We start from the raw sequence: 13,611 nt of genomic DNA, 5'->3' as shown, positions 1-13,611 counted from the left end.
TCCTTGGAGGCAGCTCGCTCCGCCGCCGTGTAAATTTAGCTCCCGTCCTCTCTCACATGTCATGCCCTCCAGCCCTTCCTCGCGGCTCCTTTCCGGCAGGGCCCGAGCCCGCACGTCCCCCTCCATCGCTGCCCCGTGGCTGGGCTGCGGTGCTGCCCGTGCCGTGCCGGGCCCGGTGTGCCCGTGCCGTGCTGTGCCGTGCCCGGTGTGCCCGTGCCGTGCCGTGCCGTGCCGTGCCGTGCCGTGCCGTGCTGTGCCGTGCCGTGCCCGGTGTGCCCGTGCCGTGCCGTGCCCGGTGTGCCCTGGAGGCCGGGGCAGCTCAGCTTCCCTCCGGCAGCTGCGGGGGCCACCGAGCCCTTCAGCTGCCGCGGCACGGGGGCTGCTTTGAAACTGCTGGGCTGCCATGTGTGCTCTGCAAACGCCCCGCTCTGAGGGCTGCGTGCGGGCCCGCTCCCGGAGCCGCAGCCGGAGCTGTTGTTATCCCGCTGCTCCCGCCGGCGCCGCATTCGGAGGAGCTCAAACATTCCCCCGCTTCTCTTGCCTCCCTCGCCACCAGCCCTGTGCTCTGCCGAGCTGGGCCGCGGCGTGGGGAGGGAACGGGGCAGCTCTGGGGGATCGACGCTCGTTCCACGAGGTTCCCGTCCCCAGGGTGCTCGGTGGCTGCCGCTGTCACGGTACCCCCGTCCTCGCCGAGATCCGAAACCAGGCCCGGGGCTGCGGCACACGGGCTGGCTGTGCTGTCACAGGGGGGCTCCGAGGATGGCAGCGGTGGGGACGGAGCCCCTCGGGCATGGGACACCGATGGCGCGGGAATGCGGCGGGAGCAGCGCCCGCGTCCCGGGCACAGCCCGCGCATCCCCTGCGGGCCGGGCTGCTCCCACAGGAGCCACCCCAGGGACCCGTGCCCAGCCCGCGGCCCGGTGAGCCACCCGCAGACACAAACCAGGCAGGAGCGAGCGCTCTGCCCTGCTCCCCGTTCCCCACCCTCCTGCTGGTGTGCGAATGCCCCCGTGAGCTGCCCCAGCTTCTCCCCAAATTCACCTGGGCGGTGCTGGGGGGCTGGGGCTGCACCCGCGGGCGCCGAGGTGGCAGCGAGGGACACCGTGCCCACACAGCCGCCGCTCCGGGCTCTTTAAGCGCCGATCCGGTGGGAAGGTGGCGGTGGCTCCCTGGGGTGGCGAGGGAAGCGGGGGGCACGTTTGCCAGCAGGAGCGCGGGAGGTAATTAATGAGCATCCTGCGCTCTCCCCGCGGTGCCTCCATCCCCCAGGAGCCCGCGGCCGGCAGCGGGTACCGCCTGCTCCTGCCGGCGCTGGGGGCCGGGGGACCTGGCGGCACGGGGCCTCGTTAATATTTTAGGAGCTCCTTTGTCCGCAGGGGATGGGGAGGCTCGTTCGCAATCGCCTTTCATCTCCGTGAGGCCTCCGCGCGGCTCCAGCCTCTTATCTGCCGCCTCCTCGCTGCTTCGTTACAGCTTGTTATGGGGCTTGGGTTGTTTTTTTTTTTCTGGGAAGGGTTGGAAAAAAACCCTGGCTGCTCCTGGCCAAAGGGCATCCGCCAGCCGTGCTGGCGGCAGCTGCTGGAGCATCCCCACACGGCTCCTGCCTGCCTGCTGCCGTCCCTCCGCCGCCTGCTCGGGGCTGCAGCCCTGCCCGGGCCGGGCTGTGCCAAGGGCTGCGGCTGCCTGTGTCCCTGGTGGTCCTGGGGAGGGCTCGGAGGCGGCTGCTGAGCCTGGGCCGCTGTGGTGGCAGGGAGAGAGGGTTTGTGTGTGTGTGTGTGTGTGTGCACTGCCTGCCTGTGCCACCAGTGAGACTGGAGACCCCCGAGGGCTGTGCCACGGATCCACTGAAACCCTGCTCCTTGTGGGGGATGCCCAGTGGGAACATGAAAAGCCAGCCCCGGTGCCTCCTGGCTGGCTGGGAAGGGGCAGAGCCAAGGTGCAGAGCTGGGCTGCTTGGAGGAGGAAGAGGGTGATGAAGGAGAAAGTACCTGGAGGGGGAAATGGGAGCTGAGCTGCATTTATGCTCCCCGTCTGAGCTGAAGAATGTCAGCAGAGCTGCTGAGAGCACAGGGTGCCCTGGGAAGAGGTCAGGCTCAGCCCTGGGGCTTTAACAGCCCCATGGACAATTGTCTCTAGGTCTTCCCTCGGACCTCTCCTTCATCCTCCCCTTGCTCCTGTTGCCATCTTGGGCAATCCCTCACTGTCCCCAGGTCCCAGACTCATAGTCTTGGCTCCTCTTGTCCCTCCCAGGCAGTGTTACTCATGATGTCCCTTCTCCAGTGCTGGTGCCAGCTGACTGAGGCGTGGGCAGCTTGGGGTCCCTGTGCGGGGCTCTTGGGGGTCTCCAGGTGACCCCCCATGCACACAGAGGCTCTCCTGAGGACTGTGTTGCCTTTCTCTTTGATTCTCTCCATCCACTGTGCCACAGAGCACTGAGGCAACAGGACTTGTCCTGGAGAAAACCCAGCCCCATGCCTGGCCACCTCCCAGCGTGGGCCCGGCCCTGGCCACGGCAAGACAGGCCAGCCCCACCAGAGCTGAACCCATCTGTCCGTCCCTTTGCCCAAGCAGGAACTTGGATCCCCAGAGGAAATCTGGCTGAAGGCCTTCAGGAGACTTTTGCAGCTGTGTTCTGCCGAGGCTGACAGCTTCTTCCCCTGGGAAGGTCCTTCCCCATCGGCCAGCGATGCACCACAGGGTTCAAAGCTCCTTCACCGCGCAGCCCAGCTGCAGGCACGCCGGGGGGACTGCTGCTGTGCCCCGGGGAGGCGGCATCCTCCTGGCACTGGCACTGCTGCCAGGTCACCCCAGCTGGCAATCCAGGCTCGGGGGCCTCGGGGAGGGCTGGCGCCTGCGCTCAGGAAGGCGGTGAGCTCACGGGTTTAATTTTCTCAAGGCTTCGTTGCTCTGACATGTGATCCTCGCTACAGGAAGGACGCGGCGAATGCGTCGTCCCCCGGGGCTGCCTGCCTCGACCTTGTGGGAAGAGGTAAGAGCACAGCATGGTTTTTCCGCCCCACTGGTGTCGCTTCCAACAGCAATTTAATATCTCCCTGATAACCCAGGCCGAGTTTCAGGCACTGCTAAAAAAATAAAGCATCTCCTGGTAGAAGTCGATGCCGTCAGTTGAAATCCCCGGTGTGGGTCAGCATGGCTGGCCCCACACTGAGCTGTCCATAGCCAGCTCTCCACTTATCCTTGTCCCCTGGCAGAGCCCTGATGCCCTCCTGGAGAGAACTGGGGACTCCCAGTGTGGGGACTGTCACCCCATGGCTCTGTGCCTTGTAGGGGGAACGTTCACCAGCCCCATCTGGGACACACTGGGGCTGTGGCAGCTCCATCCCACCCCATGGCAAAGCTGCCATCACTCCCCCCTTCCCTCCCAGCATCCCAGACATTCCCACACGGTCCCACCCACGGGGCAGATGTACCAGGGTTTTCCCCAGCCAAGGGAAGGTCTGTGCTCCCTCTGGGTGTGCACAGCCACCTCTCTGAGGACCAGCAGGGCTGCAGGGATTGGGGCTCACTTTGGATGCAGCAGGGCAGGATGGGCTCAGCCCAGGTGTGGCCCTCAGGGCTGGTCTGGCCATGCACCTTTCTCCAGGTCCAGGTCTCTGCTCCTGGCTCTGGGCTCACCTTTTTGGTTCCACTTGCTGAGCTTGGTTTCCCCAGCTTGATTTCCCAAGGCTCCTTTCCGGGGCTCAGTTCCCTGTGCTCACCTCTGTGAGCTCTCCAGCACCTCCAGAACGGAGGTTCCTTGGGCCTGGCTTGCTCGACATGGATCCCCAGGCTCGGGTCTCCAGGCACACCTTGCCAGAGGTGTCTCCCAGGCTCGATGCCTCGCTGGTGGCTCCCAGCTGCTTTCCGGGGCTCTCCCCATCAGCCCGGTGCCAGCAGAGGGCCTCCCTTACCAGCACAGCACCGTCTGGAAATTATAAAACACATTATCTATTTGGCAAAACTTTGTGCAAGGATCAGGAAAAGGGCTGGAATCCGTTCTCCTCCAGGAGACCGGAGACAGCGTGTCCCCCCCGGCTTCTGTTTTCAATGCCAGCACTCAGCCGCGTTAAAGCCGTGGGAGCGTTCGTCATTAAAATGGCAATTGTGGAGCCAGGCAATAAATTTAACATCATAAAAGGCGCTGGGAGGGTCTCGCTCATCTGTTGCTCTTCAAAGAAAAGTGTTAGTTGCTTCCGAGGGAAAAAAAAAAATGGGAAGAAGCAGGTGAGAAGGGACGGGGTGGCAGCTCTCCCCGGCTGCTGGGGCGCTGCGGGGAGCTGGCCGGGCACAGGGGAGCTTTTGGGGTGCCCATGGGCTGGGGGTGCCGGAGGAGGGGGCGCTGGGGCCGGGGCCCATTCCAGGCGATGCAGTTTCCTCTCTGCGTGTCTCCGTGGGATGCGCGGGGGCGAGGGGCTGTGTGGGAGCACCTCCCTTCTGCTGCTGGGGTGCTCAGTGCCCCGTCACCAGGGAATGAGGGACACCAGCAGGCAGGGTGACACCCGCCGGGGCTCCCTGCTCTGCCCTGCACCCCTGCGGCGCCGCTGGCCCCCCCGGGCTGGGACCACCCCGCTCCCGCCGCCAGCGCCCGCCGATAGCCATCATCTGCCAACCCAGGCTCCGGCCGCCGGCGTCTGCCGGCAGAATTAGCCGTCGGATTGGAACCGTTCGCTAAATAATTCAGGAGATTTCTTCCTTTTTTTCTCTCTCTCTCTCTTTTTTTCTTTTTTCTTTTTCTTTTTTTTTTTTTTCCGACAAAGCTGTTTTCTTTGCCTTTTTTTTCCCCCTCCTTTAAGGTCGGAGTATTTTCCAGGCTGGGTTTCCATCGAGGGGGTGCGGACACGCTCAGGCAATACCGCCATGTGTTTACAGCTCAGCTCCCGGCGTTATTTAGGGATTGTAAAACCACAGCAGCTCGCTCGCTCGCTCCCCCCCGCTCGCCGCAGCCAATTTTTTTCCTCCATGCGGCTCTCGTTGCAGCGGCAAAGGTCAACCCCGCTCCTTTGAAAGCAGCACCCCCCTCCCTTATCAGATTTAGGAATCCTTGGGGGAGGTTGAAGCCGAAATGCAGGCAAAGCCAGCTGGCCGCGCTCCGGCCGGGGGGGCGGCGGGGCCGCAGGGTGGGAAGGAAGGATGGAGGTGGCTGCCGGGGAGGAGGAGGAGGAGGAGGAGGGCGGTGGGATGAGCCCCCGCGCCCGGGCGGGGCAGCACCGACAGCGGCGAGCGGTGAAGAATGGGGGCGCAGATAATCCAGCTGATTAGCGGCCGCGCCGGGCTCGGGCTGGGCGGGTTTGATGTGCCGAGAGGATCGCTGCCGGGGGGAGGCAGCGCGGCTCGGGGGGCTGGGGAGCCCCTCAGCGCGGGGATGGGGTCACAGCAGAGGGGTGACCCTGCAGAGGAGGGCTGGGGATGGGATGAGGATGGAGTCATGGGAGAGGGTGAGTGCCATGGAAGAGGAGGGAGGGTGGTGCAGAGGGTGAGCCCCTGGAACTGGGCTGGGGGGTCGCAGTGACGGGGTGAGCCCCGTGGCAGAGAGACGGGGCTCACAGAGAGGGGACGGTCCCCGTGGCAAATGTCCGGGGTCTATGGCAGGGCCCGGGAATGGATGGGATGTTATCCCCTGGGATAATCTGCTCTGGGGGACCCCCAGCCCTCTGCCCCACTCCCTCCCAAACTGGGCAGCCATGGGGAACCTCAGTGAGGCTGAGCATGGGAAAGGCTCTAAGGGGTCATGGCCATCGATGGGGTGAGCAAGAGATGGCAGAGCGCGGCGCTGGGGTCCCTGGGGAGAGGGGAGGAGGCAGGAGGAGCAGGGGAAGAGAGGCGAGGACGGAGCCCGGGCGTGGGGCGGAGCTCGGGCGCGGCCAGGAGCCCTGTCAGTGCCGTGGGCAGCCCCGGCCCCGGTGCCGGTCGCTGCCCTGGCGACGCTCCCTGCTGCTCTTGTCCTGGCCCAGGCACCGCTCACGCCATCAAACTTTGCCAGCGGATGGTTTTTAATTGAAACCAGAAGATGCTGCTCTGCGCCCCGGCCCTTCAGGGATGACCACTGCTCACATCCTCTGCCTTTGGTCTTCCTGGCCGCACAGCTTGACACGGGGAGATGAAAGTCCCTCCCTGCCAAAAAAGCACCAGGAAAAAGGGCAGTCATAAAATCACGCCGCCAAGATGTCCCCAGCCGAGGGTCCGGAGGGGTCCTGCCGACCAGGGGACGTGGCCAGAGCCGAGCAGCAGCCTGGGGAGCGGGGCTGTTGCCTTCAGCCCTTCTAAAAATAACAGCTCCGAGCGCAGCGAGCGCCGGGCGCCTAACTGGAACCAGCTTTCCAAACTCCCAGCTGGAAGCAGCTTTAGGAGCCTGCACCAGCCTTTCTGGGAAAGAGCAATTAAAAATAGCGAGCGACTGAAAGCGCCGTCCCTGCTGCCCGTCCTGCCCCTGCGTGGGGAGGACACGGGGAGCCAGGTTGGGAGGGCAGGTGTTTCCCTCTGCTCAGCTTGGAAAGGCCAGCAGCTCCCAGAGATGGAGCTGGAAGGATGTCATGGGGGGGATTCAGCCTCCCTGATCCCAGGAGAGAGGGGGCAGTGGGCTCAGAGCCCCCCCAGGAGAGCAGCTGGGGCTATTCCATCGTTGTCACCTGCTGGTTGTGGGTGCTGCAGCTGGAGCTGGAGCTGGAGCTGGTATAGAGCTGGGGCCACATCCAGACTGGAGCCTGGAAGGGCGAAGACCAGGCTGTCCCAGGGAGGTGTGGATGGAACAACATCCTACAGCGGGGGTGCGAGGGGGATTCCGGGGGCAGATGAGGGGCTCCGAGTATCCCACATGAGCTCCAGCTCATCCACTCCCCCAGGATCCAACACACCCATCCCCACAGACTCCATCCACCCCGCCCACTCACATGGGATCCAAGACATCCACCCTCACGAGCTCCAGCTCTGTGGATACATGCTCTCCATCCCACCCCCTTTGGGGCTCAGCCCCTCACTCCTGAGGGTGCCCGTGGCTGGGATGGGTGCTGGACCCCTGCCCACACTGAGCCTAGAGAGGGCCCCATGCGGGTTTAGCTGGTGGCATGTGCCTGATGCCCCGTGCCAGGCTGATCAGCTCTGTGCCCAACCCTCTGTCCATGGCATGGAGCCTGCACACCCACGTGCTGCTGCTCCCGCTGATCCCACTGCTCCCGTTGATCCCAGTGTTCCCCATGATCCCACTACTCTCACTGCTCCTGCTGCTCCCACTCATCCCACTGCTCCCCATGATCCCACTGCTCTCACTGCTCCTGCTGCTCCTGCTGATCCCACTGCTCCCCATGATCCCACTGCTCTCACTGCTCCTGCTGCTCCTGCTGATCCCACTGCTCCCCATGATCCCACTGCTCTCACTGCTCCCCATGATCCCACTGCTCCCGCTGCTCCCACTGCTCCCCAGCTCCATGCTCACTCCCTGCTGGCCTGGCTCCTGGGGTATCCTGGTTGCCCCGTGGCTGGGCACCCTCCGGGCGGCTCCAGGCATCCGTGTGGCCACGCTTCCCCCGAGCCACGGCTCGCCTGCCAGCGCCTGCCTGCTCTTCCTCCCCCCTGCCTAATGAGAGCAAGCAGGGCCAGGGCAGAGCCCCGAAGCTCCCCCAGCGGCGGCTCCCCGGGCGCTCGCTTCCTCTCTGCTGCCTTCGTCTCGTTACGTCCTAATTCCCTAACGAAGGGCCATGGGAGAGGAAGTCTTGCGGAAGCCGGTCCTGGCAGCCGCCTTCCTGCTACCAGCCCCAGCTCCGGCAGCACGGGATTTCCTCGGGACTGGACAAGACCTAACTCATGGTTTTGGTCTGGCAAAAAACACGCTGCTTTCTGCCCCTCTTGGTCAGTCAGGGTCCCCCGTTCTCCTTCCCGTTTTGTATTTATCCAGGTCACGAGCAAGGATGTCCCACAGCGTCCTTGAAAATGCCAGCTCCTCTTTTCCCGTGCCACTGGTGTGCTGTGGATTCCCAGGTGCCCCCAAGCATCCCGAGTGCTCCATGTGTGCCTCCAGCTGATGGCTGCCGCTGGTACCCGTGTCCAGATGATGGGACAGCTGATGTTTTGGGACTGTCCTGGGACAGCTGCTCAACAGCTGTTGTGTCCCAGTGGGTTTCTGAGCACAAATGGAGTATCCCCCATTCTTCAATGCCTCTCCTCACCAATTCTTTGCCATTGCTATGGAGAAACCATTTTCCTTTTCCTCCATGTTTCAGGGAGTTCCTATATCCTTTAGATTCCCTCACCAGCTCCTTCCATCCCCTGCAGACTCCTTTCCCCCCTCACCGTGTCTCAAGAGCTGCCGGCCCCACGAGAAGCAGGACAGCGGTGCATGAGTGCAGCTGTGTGAGCCCCACGAGAAGCAGGACAGTGGTCCATGAGTGCAGCTGTGTGAGCCCCTCGGGGCTGGGCCAGGCGCTGGAGCCAGGACGGAGGAATGGTCACCACTGAGGGTGGCCAGCCCTGCCACCCCAACCAACGGATGTGCCACCACTTCTCCAGGACAAAACCCTTCCTCCTCACAGAGGCGCACAACCAGGGGCTGTTCTGGGGTTTTGTTTTCCTTTAGAGCCCCAGCTGTGACATGGGGACCCTGGGCAGACAGAGCAGCGCCCACAGGACTGCTGTGCTGGCAGGGATGGATGCAGATGGGAGGTTGGACTGCACGTGAATAAGGATTCTAATGGCCTAGAGGGGTCCTAAAGGGTACTTTGGGGATCCTTTGGGGACATGGAGGAAAAAGCAAAGTGGCACACTGGGGTGTCTGCTGCCTCGGTGCAACCCTGTGATGCTCCCAGCTCAGGGAGCTTGGCAGAGCCCAGGAGAACACAGGAATTTGTCTCTGCACTCTTTCCTGAGGAAGTTTTGCTCCTGCCAAGGGGAGTTCATTCCAGAGGATTCCCCGGGGGGATGCTCACAGAGTGGTTCATGGGGAAGACAGGCAGCTCACTCAGGGCTCCACCAGGTAGGTGGAGAGCAGCTCTGGAGGGATGACAAAGGGAGATGAGGCTTCTCCCACCTCTTCTGTGCTCACTGCCTGCCCATGCAGGGCTTGGCCCCACCAGGTGAAGGCAGGAAGGCATCAGGCAGCACAGCAGGGCTGGTGGGAGTAGCATGGTGGGGGGCCCAGCTGGTGCGTGGGCCCATGGAGAGGCTGCACACAGAAAGGAGAAAAGGGAAAATGGCTTCTTTAAACCCCCAGGTGCCATGGGAAGGCAGGCACGGGGTGAGGCAGGGAGGGCAGAGCTCGAGGGGAGCCCCTGCCTGTGGACAGGAAGGGATGGAGAGCCGGTGCTGTGGCAGGGAGCCAGCAGGAGGAAGGCAGAGCCTGTGGGGTGGATGAAGCAGCAGTGACTGAGCTGCACCAGTGACCACGGGCACTGCCAAAGGCACTGCTGGACCAGGAGCAGCCTTCTCCCAGGAGCCCCCAAACCCCAGCAGAGTTTGGTCCCCAGGAGGCACCAACACACAGACCAAGCCCCTGCATCCCCCCGCCTGAGTGGGTCCTGGGGGTGAGGTGCAGAGGAACCTGTTCTCCTGGAGCCACCGTCCTGCCCTGCCCAGGGAGCTGCTGGGACCTGCCCAAGGCAGTGACGCCTGGGGGCCCCCACCATGCAGCCAGCACTGAGGAGACAGCCAGCATCCCTGGGACATGGAGCGAGTCTCTCCACAAGATGAGCACTGCACGATACCTTTGTGTCCCCAGAGCTCCCAACACGGCTCCTCGAGCGTGTCACCTCACCTGCCTTGCTCCAAGGGCTCCTCCGTGGCTTTCTGCCCAGGTCATGTCCTGGCCAGCCACTTCTCAGGATGGCATCTCCTCTGGGCAGCTGCTGGAGGGGGGATCAGGACCAGACCATAAGCTGGGCTTAACCAAAAGGGATCATTTCCATGAGGTGCAGGGAAAAATGAATCCTCTGACCATGGGAGAGAGCAGGAAAGGGCTGTGAAGGAATGGCAAGGGAGAAGGTGGCACTCTGAGAGGTGGCAGTGGGAGGTTAGAGGGGTGAGGGTACCACAAGGTGTGTTTAATTCCTGGAACGGCTTCAGCAAAGGACACCCTGACAGCACAGCTCAGTTCCTCCCAGCTGTGCTTGTCTGCAAAACAGCCATCCCTGCTTCCCCAAAATACTTGGGAGGGCTGGAGTAGGCCAACTCCACCACCCTCATGGATGCTGCAGGGAGCCTATTTTAAGCCTTGCTAACGTAGGAGGATTAAATTTGGCTGGCTGAGACACGTCCTGCTCCCAGCTGTCCCCCAGCCTCCCCTGAGGTTGGCAGCTCTGCTGCAGGCACGGCACACGAGGCAGGAGGCTGCCCTGGACCTCCAGGTCAGCTGCTCTGCACAAGAGGAACCCAAAACTGGGGCATCTCCTTGGATGCAGAGGCACTCTGCTCGGGCTGAGGGCAAAAGGTCTTGCAGGCATTGGTGTCAACAGGTTGACCCACAGGAATGCGGGTGGGAAGCACCGTGGGATGAGCTCTTGGGGATGTGTTTGGAGTCAGACGGGGGTCTCCAGCCCCATGGTCCCCCCTAGAGAGCCCTTACGCAGAGGAGCTGAGTGATGGGAGAGCCTTCTCCCCATCCTGGCATCCCCCTGCCTGCACAGCCAGGGACGTCTGTGCCCAGGGAGTCCTGCTGAGACCCACAGACCGATTTGCCTCTTCCCGTGGGGCACAGACTCCTCTCCCTTGCCCTGGCCCCCCTGCACTCCCACAGATCCCCACCAAGCTCATTGTTGTATTAATTGACAGAGAACTCATTGCTGGAGGTCTTGCCGAAGAACCTCATGGAAAATTGTGTGTTGCCTGCCTGGAATTCCCTGCCTGGTGCCAGCACGGTGTATATTTAAGCGAGTGTCACACCCGGCCATCGAGGGCTGCATCGCCAGCACCGTCTGCAGCCCAGGCAGCCCAGGGCAAACGCCTGGCCGGAGGAAATGAAGCAAGAGCTGCTTTACACCTATTGGGATGGACCAGCACTGACCTCCATCGCCCATCCCCGCTGCCACGGGGAGCATCCCTCCGCTGCTCTTCCTCCCCTTCTCGTTTGGAAGACGGGGGTAATAATCCCCATCACCTATTTGCGAGGCTGTTGTGAATTTTCATGAGCTCCCATCTGAACGGGGCTTTGAGCAGGAAAACTGCTGTATCAGCTCTAGGCAATGATAAACAATACTCAGCATTTACATATTCAAAGCACTTTGATTAACTCTTGGGGTTTAAGGACTTGAGTCGATTCCCACCCGACCGTAATGGCAGCTGGACGGGGCGAGGGGCGGCGCTGGGGGACAGCTGAGGGGAGAGCTGGGGGCTCACTCCGCCGGGCAGGGCCGGGAGAAACCCCCGACAAAGTCACGCAGAGCATCTCCTGCCTTAAATCCCTGCCTGGAATGGAGGGAAAATAAATCCGGCTGGTCCCCGCCTGCGGGAAGGGGCAGATCCCGCCATGCGGAGCGGGTGCCGAGCTGGAGCATCAGCGCTTCTGCCGCAGACGCTGTAACCAGGTGTTAAATAGCTGTGAAATGCTAACTCGAATCATGCAGGAGTTGCCAAATAAAGGATTTTTTCTTTTCTTTTAAGAAAAAATAAATTAGGGAAGGATGGGCCCGCGCCTGCCCTGATGCACAGCGCCGTGACCTCCTCCCCAGACGCCTGCTAATTCCACGGGGGCAAAAAGCCGCGGAGAGCAAATCCAGGAGCACGATTTCGCATTTTATTCAGCCGTGGGGGATTTTTTGGGTTTGTTTTTTTTGTTTTTTTTGTTTTTTTGTTTTTTTTTTTTTTTTTGGGGGGGGGGTTGGTTGGTTTTTTTCTTACCAAGTCTTCACAATCTCCTGGATTTAAATGCCGCCCCCCACTCCGCCCCTCCCCAGGGGACGCTCAGCCCCCCGGGGTTCCTGCTGCCACAGGACCCTCCAGCATTATTATTGAAATCACTGTCAAACAAGAGCAGAACCCGGCGAAACTTTGGTGCCGCCCTCACCCAGCGACTTCAGATGCGGCAGCGGCCGGGGCTGCCTGCTCTGGGCAGGGGTCTCCGTGCAGAACTGCCGGCTCCAGGGCTAAACCCCTTCCCGAGCGCCGCCCGCTCAGCTCCTTCTGCCATTAATTACCGGCAGTCTCGGGAAAAGTAGCTCTCCCTGCTCCGGCGTCGGGGGCCGGGCATCCGCACCGCAGGATCCCGGCGGATCCCCCAGGCCGGGCAGGAGAGATGTTGCTGCCGTGTCCGCGCCGCCGGGATACAGCCGGCACCGCGTCCCCGGCCCTGGAAACCCGGCTCTGGCTGGGAGAGATAAAGGGCAGGGACGCGGACACGGCCATCGCTGCGGGCGGCTGGAAGCGGGGAGCGGGCTGCGCTGCCCCCACGCATGAGCACTGCGAGGCCGCCGCTCTGCTCTCCTCGATTAAAAAAGCTTTTTCTGCTGCGAGGAAGGAAACTTTGGGCACCGTCCCCTGTGCGGCAGCAGCCCGGCGGCAGCAGCCGGAGCAAAGCCCTCGCCAGCTCCGGGAACGGCGGATGCTCGGGGCTGCCGGGGGTGCGGGGAGCGTGCGGGTCTGGGCGGGCACGGCCCCTCGGCCGCGTCCCAGCGCCGCTGGCCGCTCGTGGAGCTCTGTGTACCCGGTGCTGGGGACGACTGCACGGAGCCGGCCGTGGAGCGGGGCCGCTGGGAAGGACAGGTCCAGCTCCAGAACTTGCGGCGAGAGACCGCGAGTGCGGTGTCCCAGCTGCTCCCTTCAGCGGGAGGAAGGGCCGGGGAGGGCGAAGGGGTGGCCCTGGGGTTGGGGTACGGGCTGACGCCGCCCGTCCCCGTCCCACCGGCTCGCAAGGACGCGGGCACCGGGCGGCACCACCCGGGAAAACTCCCGGAGTCCCGCGCGGCCCCCAGGCGGGTCCCGCCGGTGCGGGCAGAGCACCCCGGGGACGGGCTCCCGCCTCACCCCCTGCCCGGCCCCGCTCTCGGGGGGCTGCGCATCCCCGGGGGGCTGCGGGGCGGCGCGGAGCGGGGACCCCGGGGTGCCGCTGCCGTGCGGGGCCGCGCAGGGGCCGTGCCGTGCGGTGCCGCCCGCGCCGCGATCGATCGGCATCGACCGTCCCCGCCGCGCTGCTCCAGTTTCCAGCCAATGTCGGGCGGCGGCGGCCCGGGGACCCGCCGGTGGCACCGCGCACCCGCCTGGCGCCGCCCGCGCCGCGCTGCCCCGAAGAGCCGGCCTGGACCAGCACGGCCGCGGAGCCGCTCGGCCGGGGGCGGCGGCGGGAGGGCGCGGCCGGCCGGGCACCGGAGCGGGCACCGAGCAGGGCAAACAGCCGAGCACTGCCCAGGGAAAACAGCCCGGCACTGAGCAGAGCACCGGAGAGGGCACTGCCAGGGCAAACAGCCGGGCACCGGAGCGGGCACTGAGCAGGGCACTGCCCAGGGAAAACAGCTGGGCACCGGAGCGGGCACTGAGCAGGGCACTGAGCAGGGCAAACAGCTGGGCACTGGAACGGGCAGTGAGCAGGGCACTGAGCAGGAAAAATAGCCGAGCACTGCCCTGGGAAAACAGCCGGGCACTGAGCAGGGCACTGGAGCAGGCAAACAGCCGGGCACTGAGCAGGGCACCGGAGCAGGC

At 63.6% G+C, this 13,611-nt stretch overlaps 1 protein-coding gene across 1 annotated transcript; it reads right to left on the bottom strand.

The window, feature by feature from the left end:
- Positions 1-305: 305 nt before the first annotated feature.
- Positions 306-13,086, bottom strand: LOC119706663. Its single transcript, XM_038150579.1, has 5 exons — positions 12,790-13,086; positions 7,430-7,670; positions 6,627-6,701; positions 3,637-6,111; positions 306-2,976 (listed from the first exon to the last, which is right to left on the bottom strand). Exons 1-4 carry the CDS (start codon positions 13,084-13,086, stop codon positions 5,369-5,371), a joined length of 1,356 nt encoding a protein of 451 aa, XP_038006507.1. The 3' UTR covers positions 306-2,976; positions 3,637-5,368.
- Positions 13,087-13,611: the final 525 nt, after the last annotated feature.

This window comes from Motacilla alba, chromosome 13, assembly GCF_015832195.1.
Source record: "Motacilla alba alba isolate MOTALB_02 chromosome 13, Motacilla_alba_V1.0_pri, whole genome shotgun sequence".
NCBI classification, from domain to species: domain Eukaryota; kingdom Metazoa; phylum Chordata; class Aves; order Passeriformes; family Motacillidae; genus Motacilla; species Motacilla alba.
This window is presented reverse-complemented; position numbering and strand designations above follow the sequence as displayed.

Bases quoted from the DNA above. Each gene is read 5' to 3' on its own strand.
- LOC119706663 (XM_038150579.1), bottom strand. From the start codon at position 13,086: ATGCCGATCGATCGCGGCGCGGGCGGCACCGCACGGCACGGCCCCTGC. The intron at 6,702-7,429 runs GTGAGCATGGAG...TCGCCCTTCCAG, and splicing joins AGGAGCCAGGCCAGCAGGGA to GCTCCAGTCTGGATGTGGCC. The intron at 6,112-6,626 runs GTGACAACGATG...CTTTTTTGGCAG, and splicing joins GCAGCACCCACAACCAGCAG to GGAGGGACTTTCATCTCCCC.